Here is a 22,839-nt window from a genome sequence, read left to right on the forward strand (position 1 = left end):
CCTAAGTGAGTTATCTACTTCCTCTCCTTTCTCAGAGATGCCTTCATCAATAGTGTTTACTTTCCTATCATGGGAAATACATCAAAGGGATGTTGCTGTTTAATGATTCGTGAGCCTCAATTCTCACCAGTTGCTCAGAGGACCTCTGCATGGGGTATATTTAAATCATGTGGCTCATCCTGCACCATTGATGCCCTCATCTCAATCCTTGGGATCCAGTAGTATGAAAAATGAGACTTTTGTCAGGGATTGAGATTGCATTTAGAGCACATTCCTCATGGATACTGTGTGTAGTATGAGCAAGGGAATGGTGTCCTCCAAACATCTCTCTGGAATGATGAAGTAAGCTTAGTCCAGCTCAGACAAGTCATCTACATGTAATTGGTTTTAGATATGGTAAGGGGATGGGTGGTTATGGGCAAAGGATATGAACAAATTAGCATTTTGTTTTGTTTCTAGAAATAGGAAGTATATGAAAATGAGAAAGGATTAAGGGAGAACAAAAGATAATTTTATTGGGTATTTGTCCTGGGCTGTATGTAACAAAAGAGTGTAGACCAGGAATGATCTATGAGTGGAAAATAGGGGAACCACTTGGATTTTGACTGAGAGGTGAATCTGTAGGTAATATAAAAAGGATCTTGCTTCTTTTTTACTAGCACTCTGGTTGTTACTGGGAATGCTGCTGTTGGTGGTGGAGGAATTAAGAGCCAATTAGGAAATAGGACTAGATAGGAGCTGGTAAAAGTTTATATTATCTTGTGCCATCTTTAAGAAAGTAATGAGTTGGGGGCAGCTAGGTGGCACAGTGGATAGAGCACTGGCCCTGGAGTCAGGAGGACCTGAGTTCAAAGCCAGCCTCAGACACTTAACACTTACTAGCTGTGTGACCTTGGACAAGTCACTTAACCCCAATTGCCTCACAAAAAAACAAACAAACAAAAAAGAAAGTAATGAGTTAATACTTGTAATTACTTTCCTTTATATGTTTGAACCCAGGGATCTCTACACATACATGGAAGCAAAGTAGGTTTTGTCCTCTAACTAACTATTCTTTCTAAGCTATATATCTCAGAGAACACTGTGGGAGAAGAATACTGCCTGAAATGGGGAAAGCCATAGAGATGGGAGCATGGGTTGTGGAGGGGAAACCACAATGAATCTTACTCAGACCAGTGGGAATGGCATTAGGGAATCTTCTTAGGGCTTTTTTTCACAAAGATAAAGCATTTCTAAAGCAAAAGCACGCTAAAAAATTGGACTCTTTGGTCTCAAAAAGACAAAGTCTGAGATAGGACAAAATCAAAGTCTCTAAAATGTTGAAGTGCATGGATAGGGCAAGCATGATTTTCCACTGAATCTTGGAGTACTAGAATGTGGGAGCAAATGTGTGTTCACTTTGGCCGTTCATTAGAAGGGCCTCTTCCCTTTGATTCTTTTGCATCTCAAGAGTTTGATGCCTGCCACTTACAGAGCCAGAACTGCAGAATCTAAGAGTTGGAAGGACTTCAAACATTGTCCAGTTCAATTTATACCTGAAACAAGAATCCCTTCTGTGACATAGCTGACAAATGACCATCTAGTCTACACTTTGAGATCTCTACTGAGGCAGAACCCACAAGCTCTTTCAACCCAGTGAGGACACACAAGGCTGTAGGTCTTGCCTCACCCTTGGTTAATGAGATGGTGATAATAGGTCTAGGTGCTGAGGAAATGTCTAGAGTCTCAGAAATTCTTTGTAACTCGTCTACCACTTAGACCCCTCCCTGCTGCTCCCCTCTCTGTGCCGACTCTGGTGTGGAATCAGCAGTAAGCCTGGGTTACAAACTGCTGTGTTGCTCTTTCCCCCACTCTGTTTTCATTTCTCCTACCCTTTCAAAAGATCCAAGGATCATAGTGTCATGGGGTGCAGAGCACCCCAGAAGTTCTCTGGGGCACATCGAGGAATCTTGTCCTTGAGAGGCTAAACCAGAGGACAGATATGCCTAGAGAGATAAGCAGAACCAAATCGGACTGAGCTAGCTTCGGATTCCCACCCTCCATTCTGGTCTTCCTTACGCCTGGGGAGATAAATTTGGGTGTGGCTGCAGCCTTTGTGTCCAGAAGAGATCCGTAGCCACCCCTCACCCAATTCCTCCAGTCACTGCCAGTGGGGGATGGTCCTCCCTCACTAAAGGAACTTTCCACAGGCAGATGGTCCACCTCCATCAGTCCTCTATAAAAGTACCTGCCGGTCTCCTGCTTGAAGAGATTGGTACCTCTGAGCCACCTGCTTTGTGCCTATCTCCCCATGAGAAGTCCAAGGATTTCTTTCATGGTTTCCCTTCCCTCCCACCCCTTCCCTTGCCCCTAAATAAACTATCACCTTATTCTAACTGCTTTTGTGTGCAAGAGGGTGTAATTCTTTAAAGAGGAATTCCTAAGAACCCCAACCCCTACCCAAACCCGTACCCCATTTCCCCCATTACATTAGGTTTTAGGGTTCAAAGTTCATTTATTTCAAGATCCATATTCTACTCTCAAGCTCCCTTGCTCCTCACAAGGAGACAACATAATCTTTGTGATTCCTCCTTGGCACAGAATAAGAATATAGAGGAAAAGAACACTGAATATGGAGTCAGAGGATCTAGGTTACAACTTTGGCTCTATTGTTTTCTCCCTGTGTGACTTGGCAAGCCATTTAGTTGCTCATGGCCTCAGTCTGGCACAGTGGGTGAGAGTGCTGGACTTGGAATCAGGGAGATTTAAGTTCAAATCTCACCTCAGACACTTAGCAGTTGTGTGACCCTTAGCAAGTCACTTAATTTCTCTCAGCCTCAGTTTCCTCCTCTGTAAAGTGGGGATGATAAGAGTATCTTCTTCACAGCATTGTTGTGAGGATCAAATCAGATAATATATGTACAGTGCTTTGTAAACCTTAAAGTTCTATATAAATGTTAGCTATCATCATCATCGTCACCATCATCATTATTTAGTAATAGTAATAAAATAAGGGAGTTGGACTAGCTGATCTTTAGGTTTTTTAAAAAATACTAAAACCAATTGCCTCATTTTGCATATTGAATGCAAAACTTCTCTGTCAAGGAAAGTGTTTCATAATCAGTCCTTTGGAATCATGATTGGCTATTGCATTATTATTTTTTGGGTTTTTTTTTTTTTTTAGTGAGGCAATTGGGGTTAAGTGACTTGCCCAGGGTCACACAGCTAGTAAGTGTCAAGTGTCTGAGGCCGGATTTGAACTCAGGTACTCCTGACTCCAGGGCCTGTGCTCTATCCACTGCGCCACCTAGCTGCCCCTGCATTATTTTTTAATAATAAACATTTTTATTTATAAAAAAAATACTAAAACCTATGATCTCATGATTATAAAGAAAGACAAGAATCTACCACACAGAATCCAAATAGCCACCATCCTCCAGTTCCAGTTTCCTACCCATAGAACACCATGTCAGAGACTGACAGGTGATGTAAACTTAGCACTATGTGTATTACTGAAATACAATAAAATCCTGTCAAAGAGACTTCACTATTCACCATGATTTTTATCACACTGAACATAGAATTACATTTTCACTGATATACATTGTACACAACAAAAAGCCAGCCTTCCTTATACTGGTTTTTGGTTTGTCCTCCTAACAATAGTGTCTCTACCTGTTCTAGTGTAAATTATACATCAATTCATCTTACCCTAGCTAGCACATCCTGTTTGGTGAGAGAAGGCCAGTCTTCCCAGTGGGCTATTGCAAGGCTCTCTCCTTGCCCTCCTAGGATAGAGAAGTGAAAACCTTTGTTCCACCAGTAGAGTCACCAAGTTTGATGAAACTGCAAATACATCATTCTGACTGAGACTGGCCATGCCGGCATCCAAGGAGCCCCTCACCCAAAGAACATCTGGCCAGGGGCAATGTTGCTCTGAGATCTCAGCATTCCAAGGCTGCTTCCTTCTGCAGGAGACTGCTGTATTGAGTCTTTTCATGTGAAGACTTTCAAGGTTCTTCGGCCTATGTACATTTGCCCTGATGGCACAGTGGAAGGCCGACCTCAGAATGACTCTTGGGCTTGGTTGTGGGACATGATCCAATCATTTTTTTTTTAAAGTGAGACAGTTGGGGTTAAGTGACTTGCCCAGGGTCACACAGCTAGTAAGTGTTAAGTGTCTGAGGCTGGATTTGAACTCAGGTACTCCGGACTCCAGGGCCGGTTCTCTGCACCATCTAGCTGCCCCTAATAATTTTTGCCAGAGACCAGGGTGCTATGGAGTAGCAGAGGGATTCTTATTTTGGGAAAGTTAGCTCCAGCATCTGAGCATAGGAGACGCCTCAGGTGATACAATTTACTTGTCTCTGAGCACAAAATCTGAATTCAACATTCTTGAGAATTAAATACTTTGGAGACTGGGCCAACTCCAACATGTCTATACTAGAGGGAGTTGGGACCAAAATACCAGCTATGATGTATAATACCCATTGCTGCTACCTGGTCCTGTCCCTTCTTCCTTTGTATGGCTTCTCTAATCTTTCCTATTTTTTTTTTCCCAATCCCATTGCTACCACTTGTTTGAGTCTTGGATCTGATCACCTCACATCTGCGGTAGAATAATGGCTTTCTAATCTGTCTCCCCTCTTCTAGGCTCTCCTCCAATTCACCCTACATGTCTCCACCAGATTATTATTATTTACATTTTATAGATGAGGAAACTGAGATAAACAGATTAAGTGACTTGCCCACATAAGTAGCAAGTATTTTAGGCCAGATTTAAATTCAGGTCTTCCTGACTCCAGTCCCAGTACTCTAATCACTGTGCTAAGATGACCACTAAGGTCTCTTTCAACTCTAAACCTGTGAGATACAATAATGGCCATTGCATCATTCATTCCTCAGTGTAAATTACTTTAATCATACAATCAGATTCACCTGTGTCAGAGGTCAGTAGAGCTTCTTCCAGAAAAAGGAGAAAGCAGGGAAAGCACATCTTCAGTCAAACAATTTGTTCCATCATTGACATTTCTTCCAGTGATTACATTTCTCTAGCCTCTACTCTCATAGTTCCTTCAAGGTTAGCCAGACATGCCTGGTGGAACTATAAAATATTAATATATGAGGGTAAGAACCCAGATCTTCCTGACATCACTGTGGCCTTGTTTCTCTGTGACACTGAAGATCACTTCCCAATCTCTCTCACACACAATCTACCCTGTAGACTGGAGGTGAGTGGAAAGCAATATTTTAGGAAGACTAAGCTGGCATTGTTGTGCAAGATGGTTTGGAGGTAGGGAGATCAGAGGAAGACTGTTATTGTAGGAGTAATCCAGGTGTCAACAGATAGATGTCATGGTGAGAGTGGGCATGCAGGGAACAGATTGTATCTGAGTGTGATTGTGAAGGGAGCTATTGAGAGAATCTGATGACAAATAAGAGTGTTTAGGAGAGGGAGGAGCTGGAAGATGACCTCTAGATCTTGAGCCTGGATTATCTGGAGAATAGTGATGCCATTGTACAAAAATGGGGAACTTGAGGAGGCAGGTTAGTTCAGGATATGTTGAATTGGAAGTGTGTCCTGGGATCCTCCTCAACTGAGGACCCTCTGAAAGCTGTCTGCGTTTCAGGAGATCTTTTGGATCAGCATTCATTCAAAACCACAAATGGCAAACATCTCTTGATATTTCTTCTGCCAAACCAACCAGAGGACATACCAGTTCAAGGCAAATGCTATGTAATTAAACAATGCAGTAGGCCTGGTGATGGTATTACAATGTGAACTGCTTTGTCTGCTCCTGCTTACTACTCATGTCTCTCCTGAATCATTCTCTGTTAGATCTCCACTAAATGGGAGTAGAGTTTTTAACTGTTTCAGTTCACAAACTCAGGGACTGGTTCAACACTTTAGGATTTAGAGCAAGTCAGCTAGTCTAATAGCCAGCTAGAAAAATCCTTAGGCATTGTCTTTAAAATAATTTTTAAAAACATGAAATAGAATATCATCAGCAGATATAAACATTTCCATATACAAATAAGACCAGGAAAAGAGAATTGTACATGAAACTGTGAATGTTAAGATTGCTTTGCTTATCTATATCTGTATATACATACATATATACTTATACATACATACATACATATTTATATATTTTAGTGTGGTAGTGCCAACATTGCCTTGTTTATCTGTATTCCCTTCTGTAATCTTCTGTATACTTCAGTTTATTCACTTGAGTGACACAAACCAGCAATAAGCGATAGGTATGTGTGTGATAAAGCTGCAGGTGACATATCTATGCCTCTATCTATCTATCTATCTATCTATCTATCTATCTATCTATCTATCTATCTATCTATCTATATCTATCTATCTTCTCCCCCCAAAAGCTACAAAAGAGAGCCATAAAAATTAAGATGTTTCTTACAAAGGAATTTGGTCAGAACAAGTTGACCAATAGGCATGAAAAGGCACTTATTACAACAAGAGAGAATGCTTATCATTCATGACAAAGGAAAGAATATGTTCCTTTTAGCTTAACAATTTACACTAGACCAAAGGAAACCCTACTTTATCAGTCAGTCAATAATCATTTGTGGGTGCTTTATCAGATTGAATAAAGAGAAATGGACAACTTCCTTAAACTATCAAAGTTCTCTTTAGTCCTCTTTTGTAGTCATAAAGCACTTTGGAGGAAGGGAATTGTTGAAAGGGCAGTTTGCTTTAGGGAATACCAGCAGTAAGGCCTGAGATGTCATATAACAACAACAGCAACAAAACAGAAAACTGTTATCAATACAACAAAATGGAATTCATTATTTGAATCCCTAATAGACCTCTTTGAGCTCTTAAAAAATCCTTTCAACACCTTTATATAGCTACTGGAACTAAATCCTATGATTATCCCCTGCAGGACATCTCTCATATTTGCTCCTTTCTCTCAGATCACACTTTTACTTCACTTGAGGACCCAGCAATTTCTTGCCTAGGTGCCACAAACTTCCCCTTCGTAACAAAAAGATGATCTATTCTTAAATCGTAACCAAAGTTTGACTATACCATCCACATGTTTATTTATATTTTGGATCAAGTTTAAGAAACTCATGGTATGCTTCAAAAGCCTTTAGTAAACAAACCCAGATCATTTCACTTCCCATAATCTTTTTCCTTAAACTTTCCCACCCTCCCAACTTTCTCATTTATTATGGGGGAAAACACTATCCTCCTATCCCTCAGGCTGGTAACCTAGGTGTCTTTCTCAACTCCTTCCTATCTCTCCAACTACATATTCAATCATTGGCTTAACCCTGTCATTTCTACCTTCATAATATTTCTTTTTTTAAAAATCATAATAGTATTATATTATTTTCTAGTTACATGTAAAAATAGTTTTCAGCATTGGTTTTCATAAGATTTTAAGTTCCAAATTTTTCTCTCTCCCTCTCCTCCTCCCCAAGAAAGAAAGCAATCTGATACAGGTTATATACATACAATCATATTAAACATATTTCTGCATTAGTCATGTTGTGAAAGAAGAATCAGAACAAAAGGGAAAAACCTAAAAAACAACAACAAAAACAAAAAAGTAGAAACAGTATGGTTCAATCTGCATTCAGAATCCACAGTTCTTTTTTCTGGATGTGGAGAACATTTTCCCTTAGGAGTTCTTTGGAATTGTCTTGGATCATTGCATTGTTGAGAAGAGCCAAATCTATCCTCTATCATAGTTGATCATTCCACAATGTTGCTGTTACTGTGTACAGTGTTCTCCTGGTTCTGCTCACTTCACTCAGCATTGGTCCACTTAAGTCTTTCCAGATTTTTCTCATAATTTCTTATAGCACAATAGTATTCCATTACATTCATATACCACAATTTGTTCAGCCATTCCCCAATTGATGGGCATTCCTTCGATCTCTAATTCTTTGCCACCACAAAGGGAACTGCTATAAATATTTTTGTACATGTGGGTCCATTTCCCTTTTCTATGATCTCTTTGGGATACAGACCTAGTAGTGGTAATACTTTGTCAAAGGGTATACACAGACCCATAGCCCTTTGGGCATAGTTCCAAATTCTTTCCAGAATGGTTGGATCAGTGCACAACTCCACCAACAATGCATTAGTGTTCCAATTTTTCCACAGCTTCTCCAACATTTATTTTCATTTTTTGGTCATATTAGCCAATCTGATAGGTGTGAGGTGGTAACTCAGAGTTGTTTTAATTCGCACTTCTGTAATCAATAGTGATTTAGGTCATTTTTTCATATGGTAATAGATAGCTTTGATTTCTTCATCTGAAAACTGCCTGTTCATATCCTTTGACCATTTCTCAATTGGGAAATGTACCTTCATAGTATTTCCTGTGTATCCTTCCCTCTTCTCTGAGAGTGTCACCATCCTATTCAAGCTCTCATCATTTCATTTGTTATTGTGTTGTTTTTCATCATGTCCATATTTTTTGACTCCACTTGGGGTTTTCTTGGCAAAGATACTGTAGTGGTTCAACATTTCTCCAGATCATTTTATAGATGAGGAAACTGAGGGAAACAGGGTTAAGTGATTTGTACAGGGTCACACAGTAAGTGTCTGAGTCCAGATTTGAACTTAGGATGCAGGCCCAGCACTCTATCCAGTGTGCCACCTAGTTGCCTCTATCACCTCATACCTGGATTATTACAATATGCTCAAATCTCTTCCCCCTACAATCTATCCTCCATTCAGCTACCAAAGTGTTTTTCCTAAAGTGTAAGTCTGACCAAGTCACCCACTATACGCAATAGACTCCAGTAGCTCCCAGTTGCCTACAGGATAAAACAAAATGCTCTGTTTGGCATTCAATGCCCTTTCTTACCTAGCTCCCACCTATCTTTCCAGCCACATACTTACTCCCAGCCACATACTCTGATTCAGTGACACTAGCCTCCTTGCTGTACCTAGAACAAGATGCTGCATCTTGCTCCTGCTGACATTGTCTCTGTCCAGGGCTGTCCCCCAGGCCTAGAATGCTCTCCCTCCTCACCTCTACCTTCTGTCTTTTCTAACTTCCTTTAAGGTCCAGCTAAAACCCCATAATTCAAGAGGAAGCCTTTCCTAACTCTTCTTAATTCCAGTACCTTCCCTCTGTTGATTATTTCTGATTTTTCTTGTATATAGCTTCTTTGTAAATGTTTGTTTGCTTATTGTCTCCTCCATTAGATTGTGAAATCCTTGAGAGCAGGAACTTTTTGTCTTTTTTGTATCCCTAGTATTTAGCATAATGCCCAATATCTATATTTATATTGATATAGATAGATAGTAAGTACTTAACTGTTTTATTGTTGTTCAGTTGTTTCAGACTCTTTGTGACCCCATTTTTTTTTTTTTGGCAAAGGTACTGGAGTGGTTTGACATTTCCTTCTCCATTTCATTTTACAGATGAGAAACTATGGCAAACAGGGTTAACTGACTTGCCCAGGGTCACACAGCTAGTAAGTATCTGAGTCCAGATTTGAACTCAGGAAGATGAGTCTTCCTGACTTCAGACTTGGCATTCTATTGATTGTCCATCTTCATTTGAACTTTTCCTGTGACAGAGCCTTGTTTTCTATGTCAGAAAAATAATAGCACAATTGGTCACCATGTCTTCTTCCTTCATTCAAATGGCCCTGGACAAGGTTTCTTTTCCAGTGAGATCATCTCCAGGTGCAGCCTATTTCCAAATTAACTCAATTTGTACATCCCGCCCCCCCCCCATTAGCTTCAAGTTATATAGATGCATCATTTAATTTGGATTTTAAAAATATTTGTTTGCTTCTTCTATGACCTTGACATCTTAATCAATATTAAATTTGTTTATTTTAGATAATATACTCCCAGAGGACAAGTGTTATATATTTTTAGTAGCTTTATATAAAATTTTCCAGAAAGGTACAATAAAAGACTTTTGGGGTGATAATAAATTTTATTTTAAGCAGATGTTATCTCAGAAAGAATAGTACCTGGGTTTGTTGTAAATGAATGATGAACTATTAGTGATAGAAGCTATCCCTTACATGCAGTCATGGGTCAGGAGCTAGATACCAGGAAAGACCTGTCATCAGAGTGGAGTTGACCTCTTTATGTTCTCTGCTTCCTTAATCAGAAGAACTGAATAATCACCAAGTTCCCAAGATGTGAGCAGCGCAATAGAGCATTGTGGTTTAGTTCTATTGGGAGGGTTAGGGACAATGGATTAAGAGGACAGGGACTTTGTTAGCAAAAAGGAAGAAAGGAAAGGAAAAAATCTGGGTGAATAGTGACACTTCTAGAACAATCTTTTCAGGGAACTTCAAGAGCCTTTCCCTCCTATGGAGAACTCTCCCTGCTCTGCAGTTCCAGCTCAGGCCTGAGAGATCCACTTGCCCACCTTTTCCCTAATCACCAGTTTCACCTGTTTGTTCCTCAGGGTGTAGATGAAAGGGTTGAGCATTGGGGTCACCACAGTGTTGAGGATGGCCACCACCTTGTTCAGGTCTTCCCCTTCACTGCCTTTACCTGTCCTGATATACATAAAGATGCAGCTGCCATAAAAAAGGGATACCACAATGATGTGGGAGGAACAAGTGGAGAAGGCTTTCTGTCTCTCTTTGGCTGAAGGGATGCGCAATATGGTATAGAGGATGTGGCCATAGCAGGAGGCAGTGACAGATAAGGTGCCCAGCAGACTGACATTGGCCCCAATGAAGCCCATTAGTTCCAATATACTTGTGTCTGCACATATAAGTTCTAGCAATGGGAAATTATCACAGAAAAAGTGATTAATGACATTGGGGCCACAGAAAGGCTGCTGAACTGTGATGTAACTTGGGACAATGATGAGAAGGAAACCTCCCACCCATGAGGACAGCACTAGCTGCACACAGACCCTTTTGCTCATGATGGTGGCATAACGCAAGGGGTTACAGATGGCCACATACCTATCAAAGGACATCACAGCCAGGAGGAGGAATTCTGTAGTTCCTAGGAAGAAGTAGAGGAAACTCTGCAGGAGGCATCCCAATAAGGAGATGGTCTTACTCCCTGTTAGAATATTGTTCAACATCTTGGGAAAGATGACAGAAGTGAACCAGATCTCCAGAACAGCAAAGTTTCTAAGGAAGTAGTACATGGGGGTGTGAAGGCGATGATCCATCAGGGTGACGACAATGATGAGGAGGTTCCCTAGCAGTGTGATCAGGTAGGTCAGGAGGAGCCCCACAAAGATCAGCATTTGGAATTCACAGGCATCTGTGAGTCCCAGAAGAATGATCTCAGTGACAGTGGTGCTGTTCCTCATTTTCCCTGCTGGGCAAAAGGAGATGAAAGTTTAGGACAAGAAGCTGTAACACTGCAAGATCCCTACTGATCTAGAGGTGGAGGGAATAGGGGGTAAAGGAAGCCTTTCCAGATGAAGGAGTTTTTATTTCCATGTACAGCATTATCTTTGACCTCTAGATCCATATCCATTATAGCCTCTTAGCCAATGAATGACCTATAGAATTTGCCTTGAATTAGCAGTATAAAGCTGAATAATAATTCAGATAATTGACTTAAGAGTATGTAGGCCAAACTTATCTACTTTAGTATAAGAAAACCTGTTCTCAACACTTCTCTTTCTCTCTTTTATCCCAGATTGTGGATCATCTTTTTTAATGCTGTTTGGCATTCTAGACATCATCTCATCATTCCACTAAACATTTTCCCTCAACTATCCCCTATCCTTCAGGTCACTCAAAGCAGAGGCATTGAAAGTAACCATGCTTGTTTACCCAGTGTTCCTTCTTTGTACTTCCAAGTATTGAGTCCTTACATTAAGACTTCAAGGATCTATAATTTCACCTGTGTGGGTACTATCTATACTGACACAGTCAACTCTTCCATCATTTAGTAGCAGATTTTTTTGAGATCTGCTGGAATTTTGTCTTGTCTAACTACCTTGGTAATGATGGATCTCTTTCAATTTCATTAGAATGTCCTTATACATTATATATATATATATAATATATATATTATATATAATATATATAATATATATTATATATATACACACACACACACACACACACGTATATATATATATAAACACCAAATCCACAGTTGTAAGTCATTCTATATTCTGAGGATTTATCAAAACCTGTGCTCATACTATGATAAGGATTCAGGTGGTACTTGGAGAACCAAATATCAGTCATATCTATATATCTATTCACCTCTATCTTTATATATTTCTATCTTTCTATCTGTATATACTTATATGTGTATATGGGGGAGCAAATTAGGAGTCTATTATAGTAGTCCAATATTACTTCTTATAGGAGCTGCTTTTAAAAAGACTGCCTCATTTTAAAATATTACAAATCACTAATAAATAGAAGAATGTAAATTAAAACAGTTCTGAGATTCTTTCTCATACCTGTCAGCTTGGCAAAGATGACAAAAGAAGAAAAGGATAAATGTTGAAGGGGCTGCAGGAAGACAGCCACACCAGTGTACTGTTGGTAAAACTGGTGCAATTGGTCCAGCCATACTAGAAATTTATTTAGAATTATGCCCCCAAAGTTATCTAAATTGGGTTATAAACCACAAACTAGGCCTGTACCCCAAAGAAATCAAAGAGAGAGGAAAATTGTGTGTGTATGTATATATACAAACACATAGTTATGTATGTGTGTATAAATAAAGAAAAAATATGCATATACACATACAAATGCACATATATATAAAAGCTCCCAGTGACCTTATATATATATATACATACATACATACATACATACATATTTACACCCATACATACACACACACACAAATATTTATAGCAGCTCTTTTTGTGGCACCCTAAAACTTGGAGGTAAGGGGTTGTCCTCTAATTGGGAATGGTTAAACAAATTGTGGTATATGAATATTATGAAATATTATACAGTAAGAAATGACAACATGAACAGTTTCAAAGGAAACTGGGAAGATTTCTATGAACTGATTTAGAATGGAGTGAGCAGAACTAGGAGTACGATTTATGTTATGACAATATTATAGAGAAAAACAACTTTGCAAGACTTTAGAACTCTGGTCAAAGCAATGATAAAACATACATCCAGAGGAATAAAAATGCAATATGACACAACTGCTGCCAGAGAAGTAATGGATTTAAAATGCAGAATGAGACATACATTGTTGGGCATAACCAAGGGGGAATTTGTTTTGTCTGAACTATATGTATTTGTTAAAAGGACTTTAATTTTAAAAATTGATTAATGGGGGAGCAGTGGAAAGGAGAGATAATGAGCATTTACAAAATAGATTATTAAAAAACCTTCAGTTTAACAATTCTCCTTTTTACATTTTATTATATTATTAACAATGTAAGAAAAATGAAAAAAGGAAATTAACAAGAAGCAAAAAAAAAAGCAGCCCTTATAAGAAGTAATTAATATAAAAGCTAGAATGAAACTAGATCAAAGAGAATGACATTTTGGGTGACATTTCTGAGGAATACATGTGCTGTGTTCGATATATTATAGAGATCAGAAATCAGGCACTTTATGTATGATGTTCACTATCTTATACTCAATGAGTATTATGAGTTGAACAATAGTAACAGAAAAATGATATTGAAAGTATTGTTCAGTTTCAATTTTGGAAGACTGTTAGTACTCAGAGATATGTTCTGAGCTGAATTCTGGTTAATAGTCTCTATGGGGTATTTATGAAAACATCTAAAATTGTAAGCACTGAGCTAGGATATTGCAATCTTTACCGTTTGGAGAAAGTACCCACACTGATGAGCCTAAAGATCCATTGAAATGTTCACCCCTAACTTTTCGCCTCAACTCTAGTCACACTTCACCAACTTCCAGATAGCCAATGGTCATTTCAAATTTAGTGTGTTCAAAATAAAAATTTTTATCTATCTCCTTGAACTTACCACGACTCTAACCTTTACTAATTCTGATGAGGTCTTGGTCACTAATGCTGATGCTATCTTTGACTATTGCCTATATCCCTCATCCACTATATCTAATCAATTTCTAATTCATCTGGATATTATACATTCATTCCCTTTTCTCTACTGATATCCCTACCACCCCAATTCAGACCTTTATTACCTCTCATCTAGAGACTACTGTAGGGGACTCTTAATTTCTATTCTTTCTATTGCGTAGTACTGTTTTAAAGAGTTAATAAACTAGGTGGCACAGTGGATAGAGGACTGGTCCTGGATTCAGGAGGACCTGAGTTCAAATCCGGCCTCAGACACTTGACACTTACTAGCTGTGTGACCCTGGGCAAGTCACTTAACTCCCATAGCCCCGCAAAAAAAAAAAGAGTTAATAAACTAGTAGGTTAAGGAAATCCTATAGTTGTGGTCTACCTAGATTTTAGCAAAGCACTTGATAAAATCTGTTGGGCTTTTTGTGGATAAGATGGAAAGATGTGTCAGAACTGGTTTAATGGTTACACCCAAAGAGTAGTCTTTAATGGATGGGTATTAATTTTAAAGGAAATATACAATGGAGCCATGGCCACGTGCTGGTTAAGATTTTTATCAAAGACTTGGATAAAGTCAAAGAAGTTATGCTTATTCAATGTTCAGATGACACATGCAGAAGAGATGGTTAACATGGACTTTTCAAGATTGTGTGAATCAAATAAGATGATGAATGTGACACTTTGCAAGTCTTAAAGCACTATATAAATGTCAGTTATTACTTTCTCGGCTAGTTAGAAGGATTGAATCTCAGGGGCAGCTAGGTGGTGCAGTGGATAAAGCACTGGCCCTGGAGTCAGGAGTACCTGAGTTCAAATCCAGCCTCAGACACTTGACACTTACTAGCTGTGTGACCCTGGGCAAGTCACTTAACCCTCATTGCCCTGAAAAAAAAAATAATAAAAGGACTGAATCTTATAAGAGGACATTTATGAGGAATTAATGTTACATTTGGGTGCAAAACATTGATGTTGTAAGTAGAAGAGGAGGGAGGCTTGGCTAGACAGCAATTTGCCTGAAAGTGATCTGGGGGTTTTAATGGCCTGCAAACTTAATGAGTCATGAGTGAAAGAGCAGGCTCCAAGGCTAGCTCAATCTTAGACTTCATGATGAGAGGAAACATAATGTCCAGAATGGGGATGTGGTAGTTTTTCTCTATCCTCTCCTGTTCAGACCACATCTGCCATATTATGTTCAGCTCTGGGTAACACCTTTTAAGGATGTTGTTAAACTGGAAGGCAACATGCATGGTTTAGGGGCATGAGGTCATGCCATTTGAAGAGGAGTTAAAAGAACTAGGGATGTTTATCCCAGAACCGAGGAGGCAGTGAGGCTAGAAAAGCTGCCTCCAAGTATTTGAAGGATGTCAGCCAGAAGAGAGATTAGACTTGTTCTGTGTGGCCCCAGGGGCAGAACTAGGCACAATGGGTTGAGACTACATGAAAACAGATTTGTAAAGTGAGACTTCCTAATGATGGCTGTTGTTGTACAGTCTTTTAAGCTGTGTCTGACACTTTGTGACCCCATCTGGGGTTTTCTTGGCAAAGATACTGGAGTGTCTTGTTCTGTCCTTCTCCAGCTCATTTTACAGGTGAGGAAACTGACAAACAGGGTTGAGAGACTTGCCCAGGGTCACAGAGCTACAAAAAGTGTCTGAGGCCATATTTGAACTCAGGAAGATGAGTCTTCTTGATTCCAAGCCCATTGCTCTATCCATGGAGCCACCTACCTGCCCCTAATGATTAGAGGTATCCAAAAACAGAATGACTGCCTTTAGAACTGTTGGGTTCCCCCTTGCACAAAGGTGGGGTGTTTTTAGTGGTATGTTGTCAGGGAATTCTTGGTCAGGTAAAGGTTGGACTAGGCAGCCTCTGAGGACCCTTTCAACTCAGATTCTGTGACACTTTTACACATGGAGGATATGTCATCTTTATCCTGTGTAAGGACACTAAGGAATTTCATTCAACCCTAACTTGAGACAGCCAGGACCTTTGACTTTTTTCAGTTGAGACAGTAATGCGATCCATGGGGTCTAACAACCCTGACAAGCCAGGCAAGATGAATTTCAATACTGTGTTTTCTTTCCTTTTGTCTATCCATCATCACTTTTTCTAAAATGCCCAATCTAGGTCATATTAGACTCTGTGCATAAGCAGTTAAAAAATTGGTGACTACAAGACACCTCCCAGCCATGCAGCTGCTGCCCCAGTCATTAACTCCTTGAAAAAGGGTCTACTGTGTAAATTATGCCACAGGTCACTGGGCAAATACCCAAATTCCCCTCTGGGTCAATTGTACTTCTGGTAATACTGATGGTGCTACTCACAGGGTGGCAGGGTACATCTGATTCTCCCCACTGGCTCCAGGGGACAGCATGTGGTCTGCAGATCTGAAACAGTCAGGGGTCCCCTCTTTTCTTGACCTGGGCTGCCATGTTTCTCAGGAAGTTCACTGTTTCCCAGAATTACCCTTTCCTTGGCTCCCTGCACTATCAATCTATTCCTCACCTCCCTCTTAATGAGAGAGAAGAAGCTTCTTCTGGACTCCTCTTCTCAGCCAGTCTCAGTAGAGTATCACACTGATCTCCCATAGACCTATGCTTCCCTTTCAGGACCCTCTTGTTCTTCCAGCATCATGGCATCATGGCATTATGTCCTTTGCTCTGATCTATATCTCTATCCTCTCTTGGACATTGGTGAGGAGTAGCTTCCAATGGAAATGGATATAGAAGCAAGATATGTTCATCACTGGTTGCAAATCATCTTCTCATCCTAGACCAAAGGGGTAACTTTTGCTGGTGGTGGCTCACTTAGCTCATTCCCAGGTTGGCTCAAGGGGCCTGTTGTTAAACAATTCTTTCATGTCTCAGGACATTGTGCCCACACAGGAGTTTGTGCATGAGATTTTGGTGAAATAAACTATGGGTGTCTCTGTGGAGCAGGCAGAAGATCTGTAGTATTTGAGTTGCTGCTTTGTTTTCATGGATTTAGAGATGTATACAATCCCAAAGTGTGCACCCACTAAGGGATCAACTTTTTCCTCTGAATTAATGGGACTGCGTTCCCTAGAGATTCATTATAACACTGTTGTAATGAGGACCCAGCTTCATCACAACCCAATTGATTGCTACTTTCTCCAGCACTAGGGCCTGAAGTTTTCCTTTATTTTTGCCAAGAAATAGAATTACTTTTGATAAATCTTGTGCCAAGAATGAGTTATTTTTTATCTTTAACTTTGATAAGGCACACAGAGGAGGAAGATGAACAGACCGATTTGTGTTCAACAGTCTGGCCAATGTAGCCATGGGAGGGTATGGTAGTGATTGATTTTGGGGAACCAAGAGCAGGAGGAAAGCTAGCATTTGCAAAGGTCTAAAGTCTCTTAATGCTGCCTGTCTTACTTTGGATCTTTTCCCATGTTCCTTCATACCCTAAGTATCATCATCTTATTTCACAAAATAATTTTTTTACCCTCCAAATCCATACCTTGTAGAATATTGACCTAGAACTTGGGAAAGAATATAGCCTCTAACTTTTCTGTTCAATAATTTGCTTTACTTAAGGCCTGTGTTAAATTTTTTTTAAAAAGAAAGTATAAGAAAATGAAGAAGTAAAAAAATACAACTCTTGTGGAAAATAAAATTATGGAAGAAAAATATTTGGCAAAAGCAAATGATAGATATTATAGTTGATGCCTGATTGAGATATTCAGGGGTTTTAATCAGTAGAAATTATATAATTTTATAACATAATATAATAATATAATTAGAGTAGCAATTATATCATTTGATTATTATGCATAGTAACTAAAACTCTTGAATATTATAGAAATGATGAACATTATGAACACCAAAGGCATGATAGTTAAAATTGTTCAATATAAACTTCAGAAGATGTAAATAAATGCTAGTTCTCAAGAATTTGTTTAGAGTCTAGTTTTGGTTAATGTGTCATAAATGACCTAGATAGTGGACCTGTTGTGATGCATGTATAAAGCTAGAGCATTTATTAATCACATACTTTGTGTCAAGACACTGTGTAAGCACTGCAGAGTCAAATACAAGCAAGTAAGATAGTTCTTGCTCTCAAGAAACTGATATTCTAAAGGGGAAGGCAGCATAGGGGTCTGGAAAGGGGTGGAGGAGGGTACATGGAAGAGGACATGGTGAGGAGACTCCAGGAAATCTCATGAAGGCCTGGGCCCTGACAATGTAAGACAAAAATCTCACCTGTCAGAGTTGGGGGAACCAGAGGTGGAGCCCAGGTTTTCAGTGGGATGGGAATGTTTGGACAGTAGAACCATGATAGGGAAACTTTGGGCAACTTTAGTCATTAAATTAAAGGATGTGGCTAAGTGGCTGGGAAGGGTATCTAGCTTTTCAATTGGAACAGTTTGGGGTGATTGTATAGACTGTGGAAGGAAGGAAGGAAGAAAGGAAACAAGCATTTATTAAGCCCCAACTGTGTACCAGTTCCTGTGTTAAGTACTTTGCAATTATTTTTTTCTTTGGTCCTCACAACAACCCTGGGAGATAGGTGATATTATTATTCCCATTTTATAGCTCAAGAAACTGAGGCAGACAGAGCTGAAGGGATTTACCTGTGGTCACACATCTAGTAAATGTCTAAGGCCAGATTTGCTATTTAGGTCTTCTTGACTCCAGGCCTAGCACTCTATACCCTGTACCACCTACTTGACATCTAGAAGTAGTAAAGATCAATAGAATGAAATTCATTAAGATTAAACTTTGACTGGGATACTTCAGGCGGAGACACTAAAACACAATGGCAAAGATTTGCCTTTTGAGTGATTAGGGAAGGGAAATTTTTGGGTTCCTACTGGAGCATAAGCTGAAAACAAGTCAATATAATAGAATGCTGTTGAAAAAGACAAGCAATGAAACTAGAAATCTTATAAAAACAAATGTTGAAAGCTATCTCTACATATAACTAGAAAAAACATTAATTAAAGAAAAAAAAGACAAACAAGATAGTCCTAAAACCTTATATAATAACAATAAGGTCTCCTATTTATGTAGCTCTATGTATGGGTTCAGCACATAGGCTGAGGGCCACTTGGTAATCAAGTTTCTCCTGTTTCTCAGGAAATAAATTCACAAAACTAAAGCCATGAAGGGATAGCTTTTTGAGAGCCTACCTGAATGTGAAACAGAAATTTACTATCTTGTAGATCATTGATAGACTCCCCTCTTCCTAGGGGTTTGCCTGAAGGGGAGCAAAATTCATATCTAAGACATCTGGGTTTTCAATTTTACAGTTATTGAAAGAAGGACCTGAGTCGCCTCCTTTAGTTTAAATGTAGCTTTCTTTCTTTGTAGGATCATGTGAGTATGGAGGGGGAAGGGAAGGGAACAAGCATTTATTAAGCACTTATTATGTGCCAGGTTAAATATTGTTAAGTGCTTTACAAATATTAACTCATTTGATCCTCATGACCACCCTGGAAAGTTGGTGCTATTATTATCCTCGTTTTATAGATGAGAAAACTGAGACAAACAGAGAATAAGAGATTTGCCCAGGATCACTCAGCTAATAAGTGCCTGAAGCAGGATTTCAATTCAGGTCTTCCTGACTCCTCTCCCAATGCTCCATGTCACATAGCTTCCTGGGAAGGGTCAGGCTGGGAAGTTATAGTTTTGATGCCCTTGGTGGCCTTTTCCCACTTGGGCCTGTGTGGAATGGGAATATGATTTTCTCCCTATATTTCAGGATGCTTGAGGATTTTGCTGAAACCTGATGCTATTGAGTATTTGAGAGTTCCATATATGACAATTAAACTATACAGAGAAGGTTCAACAGCCTTGACAAAACCGACCAAGGCAGTTTCCCATGAGAGTCAATGGCATTCCCAGAGTCCTCACTCCAAGCAGCATTAGACTCCAAGGGTAAATTCTTTAAAAACCCCCAAAGCAGATGGTAGACTATAAGTCAGAATTTCCTGGATACTGTGGAACTCTTGGGCTATTCCCTATCCCCCTCAAAATGTGCATAAAACACAGGTTAATCCCACATGTCACTAGGCAAATGTTTAGTTCCCTTCTGGGCTAGTTCTGCTCCTGGAAAATATTGAGAGTGCTTTTCATAGGGTTGCAAGATATATGTGATTCTCTGCCAGTCCCAGAAGTCTATTCCATTATCTGTAGATCTTAAACAGAACCAAAGTTGTGTTCTCTTTATTGAAGATCAATAGAATGAAATTTATTACTGAAGTTCCTATCTCTCACTAAATTTGTGTTTTGTAGCAAAGCTTCTCGTATGAGCAGCAACCGTTGCATAGATGTACCCCATGTCACTTCAAAATAGAGTACAAATTACAGGGCAGCTAGGTGGCGCAGTGGATAGAGCACTGGCCCTGGAGTCAGGAGGACCTGAGTTCAAATATGACCTCAGACACTTGACACTTACTAGCTGTGTGACCCTGGGCAAATCACTTAACCCCCAATTGCCTCACCAAAAACAAAAACAAAAATAGAGTAGAAATTAACTCTGAAATCCTTCTTTCCATTCCTTCCATAGCAGCATCATACCCTGATGTCACAAATTCTTTTTCTTTCTCTTAGGAACCTTTTAAAATTCTAGTCCCATCATTGCCCTTGTGATTTGAGGTTGTCTTCATTTCTTACTTATTTTTGTGGCTGTTGCGGGTTAGGGATTGTTAAGGGCTAAAATTCTAGCTAGTCTGTCTAAAATATCTAATGAGTGGTCGCCAATAAATTATAAGCTTTAGCAAGAGTTAGACCTTTAAGCGTTTATTAAGGAAAACAAGAATTTGGTAAAGAGAGAGAGAAAGGCCTAGATTCCTATCTATTAAAGGGAGAGCACATTTCTAGCTCCGCTCTCCACCAGAGTCCAAAGGAAAGAGCCCCAGACTCAGCGCCAGTCTCTTCCTTCCTCCTCCCACTAGTCTGCGTCACTTCCTCCCCGCCAAAGAAAAGACTCCTGGTCTTGCCCTCAAAGACCTTCGCTTCATGGGCAGAACTCTTCTACAGTAAGTATCCAGCAGGTGGCGTTATTCCAATCGTTACAGTCCCCCCTGTTGTTCCTCAAGAAAATGTTTCCTTGACGGAACAGTAAAAAGAATATAATAACTATTGCTAACTAATAATATGTGAACAACAATATAGAAAAGGAAGAGAGGAAAGTTTTGTCCAGAGGGGTGATTTTTTTTTTTGTCCTCATGAACCGACGCTTTGACATTGGTCTTGCAAAGGGAGGGCCTCTGCAGAGAATACATGTTACAGATGGTGTATATTATAACAGAAAGAGAAAAAAACCAACAAAAACAACAAATCAAAACTGTTCATTTAAAGTCTCTGAAAGTCTTTTCTCAGATGTCCTCTAGGTGTAGTCGTGGAATGGAAGTCTTTTCAGGGGTTGATGTGTGGATACTGGTAATCAGCCAGGAAATTTCCTACAAAATTGAGCTTAACACAACTTTAAAATAGCTTTGTCAATAATCAAATCAAACAATGAAAGTTCTCAAAAACATGTCTAAGGGAATTCAGAATCTTAGTTGTTACACATGAAACATATTTCGTGGTCAGCCATCTGTTAAGGGTTAAAATTCTAGCTAGTCTGTCTAAAATATCTAATGAGTGGTCGCCAATAAATTATAAGCTTTAGCAAGAGTTAGACCTTTAAGCGTTTATTAAGGAAAACAAGAATTTGGTAAAGAGAGAGAGAAAGGCCTAGATTCCTATCTATTAAAGGGAGAGCACATTTCTAGCTCCGCTCTCCACCAGAGTCCAAAGGAAAGAGCCCCAGACTCAGCGCCAGTCTCTTCCTTCCTCCTCCCACTAGTCTGCGTCACTTCCTCCCCGCCAAAGAAAAGACTCCTGGTCTTGCCCTCAAAGACCTTCGCTTCATGGGCAGAACTCTTCTACAGTAAGTATCCAGCAGGTGGCGTTATTCCAATCGTTACAGGATAGGTGAAGGGAAGGAACTTTCTATGGATGTGGACACGAAGACCAAACAGGTTTATCACTGGGAGAAAATCATTCTGGTGTCTAATAGTATATATTTGGTTCTGATGGTTTTTCTTTTATTTTTGTTGTTTTTACTTCGTTCATATTTTATTTTGGTCATTTGATTTCTCCACCCTCCCTTTATCAATTTAACTAAAAGTTTGTTATTAAAAAAAAAAAAACACTTTCAGTCTACTGGCATCTTTAGGAGCCTTCTTAGAAATATGGCCTTGGCAGCTAGGTGTCACAGTGGATAAAGCACCAGCCCTGGATTCAGGAGGACCTGAGTTCAAATCCAGCCTCAGACACATGACACTTACTAGCTGTGTGACCCTGGGCAAATCACTTAACCCTCATTGTCCCTGGGGGAAAAAAAAAGAAAAAGAAAAGAAAAGAAATATGGCCTTGGTGTGTAGCTGGGCAAAGAAAACATTCAAAACCAGACACTATAGGTCTTCTCTTCCAACTTTAGCCAGCATTCTTGGAACTTTCTATAAAATAAATATCAGTAGTCACACTTTAGAATTAGGAAATTTTGACAGGAAAGAAGAGAACACGCATTTACTAAGTACTAGGCACCATGCTAAGAACTTTACAAATGTCTCATTTGATCTTTGTGACGACTGTGAAAGATAGGTGCTATTACTATCCCTCTTTTACAGTTGAGAAAATTGAGACAGAGGTTAAGTGGCTTTCCCAGGGTCACACAGCTAGTAAGTGTCTGAGGCTAGATTTGAACTTAAGTCTTCATGATGCTGGGTATAGTACTCTAACCACTGTATAACCTGGCTTCCTCAGGATAGAGAGATAGTGGAAAGAGTGCTGAACTCAAGGAATTTGGGTAATTGACCAACTACTGGCACTACTAGTTTTGTGATTTTTTTTGATTCAACC

General features: G+C 39.5%; 1 protein-coding gene across 1 annotated transcript; it reads right to left on the reverse strand.

The window, feature by feature from the left end:
* Window positions 1-10,337: 10,337 nt before the first annotated feature.
* On the reverse strand, window positions 10,338-11,273 carry LOC122738828 (olfactory receptor 49-like). The gene has a single exon (XM_043980735.1). The coding sequence runs from the start codon at window positions 11,271-11,273 to the stop codon at window positions 10,338-10,340; it is 936 nt and encodes a 311-aa protein (XP_043836670.1).
* Between the last annotated feature and the right edge of the window lie 11,566 nt (window positions 11,274-22,839).

The sequence above is a fragment of the Dromiciops gliroides genome, chromosome 2 (genome assembly GCF_019393635.1).
Source record: "Dromiciops gliroides isolate mDroGli1 chromosome 2, mDroGli1.pri, whole genome shotgun sequence".
Classification (NCBI taxonomy): domain Eukaryota; kingdom Metazoa; phylum Chordata; class Mammalia; order Microbiotheria; family Microbiotheriidae; genus Dromiciops; species Dromiciops gliroides.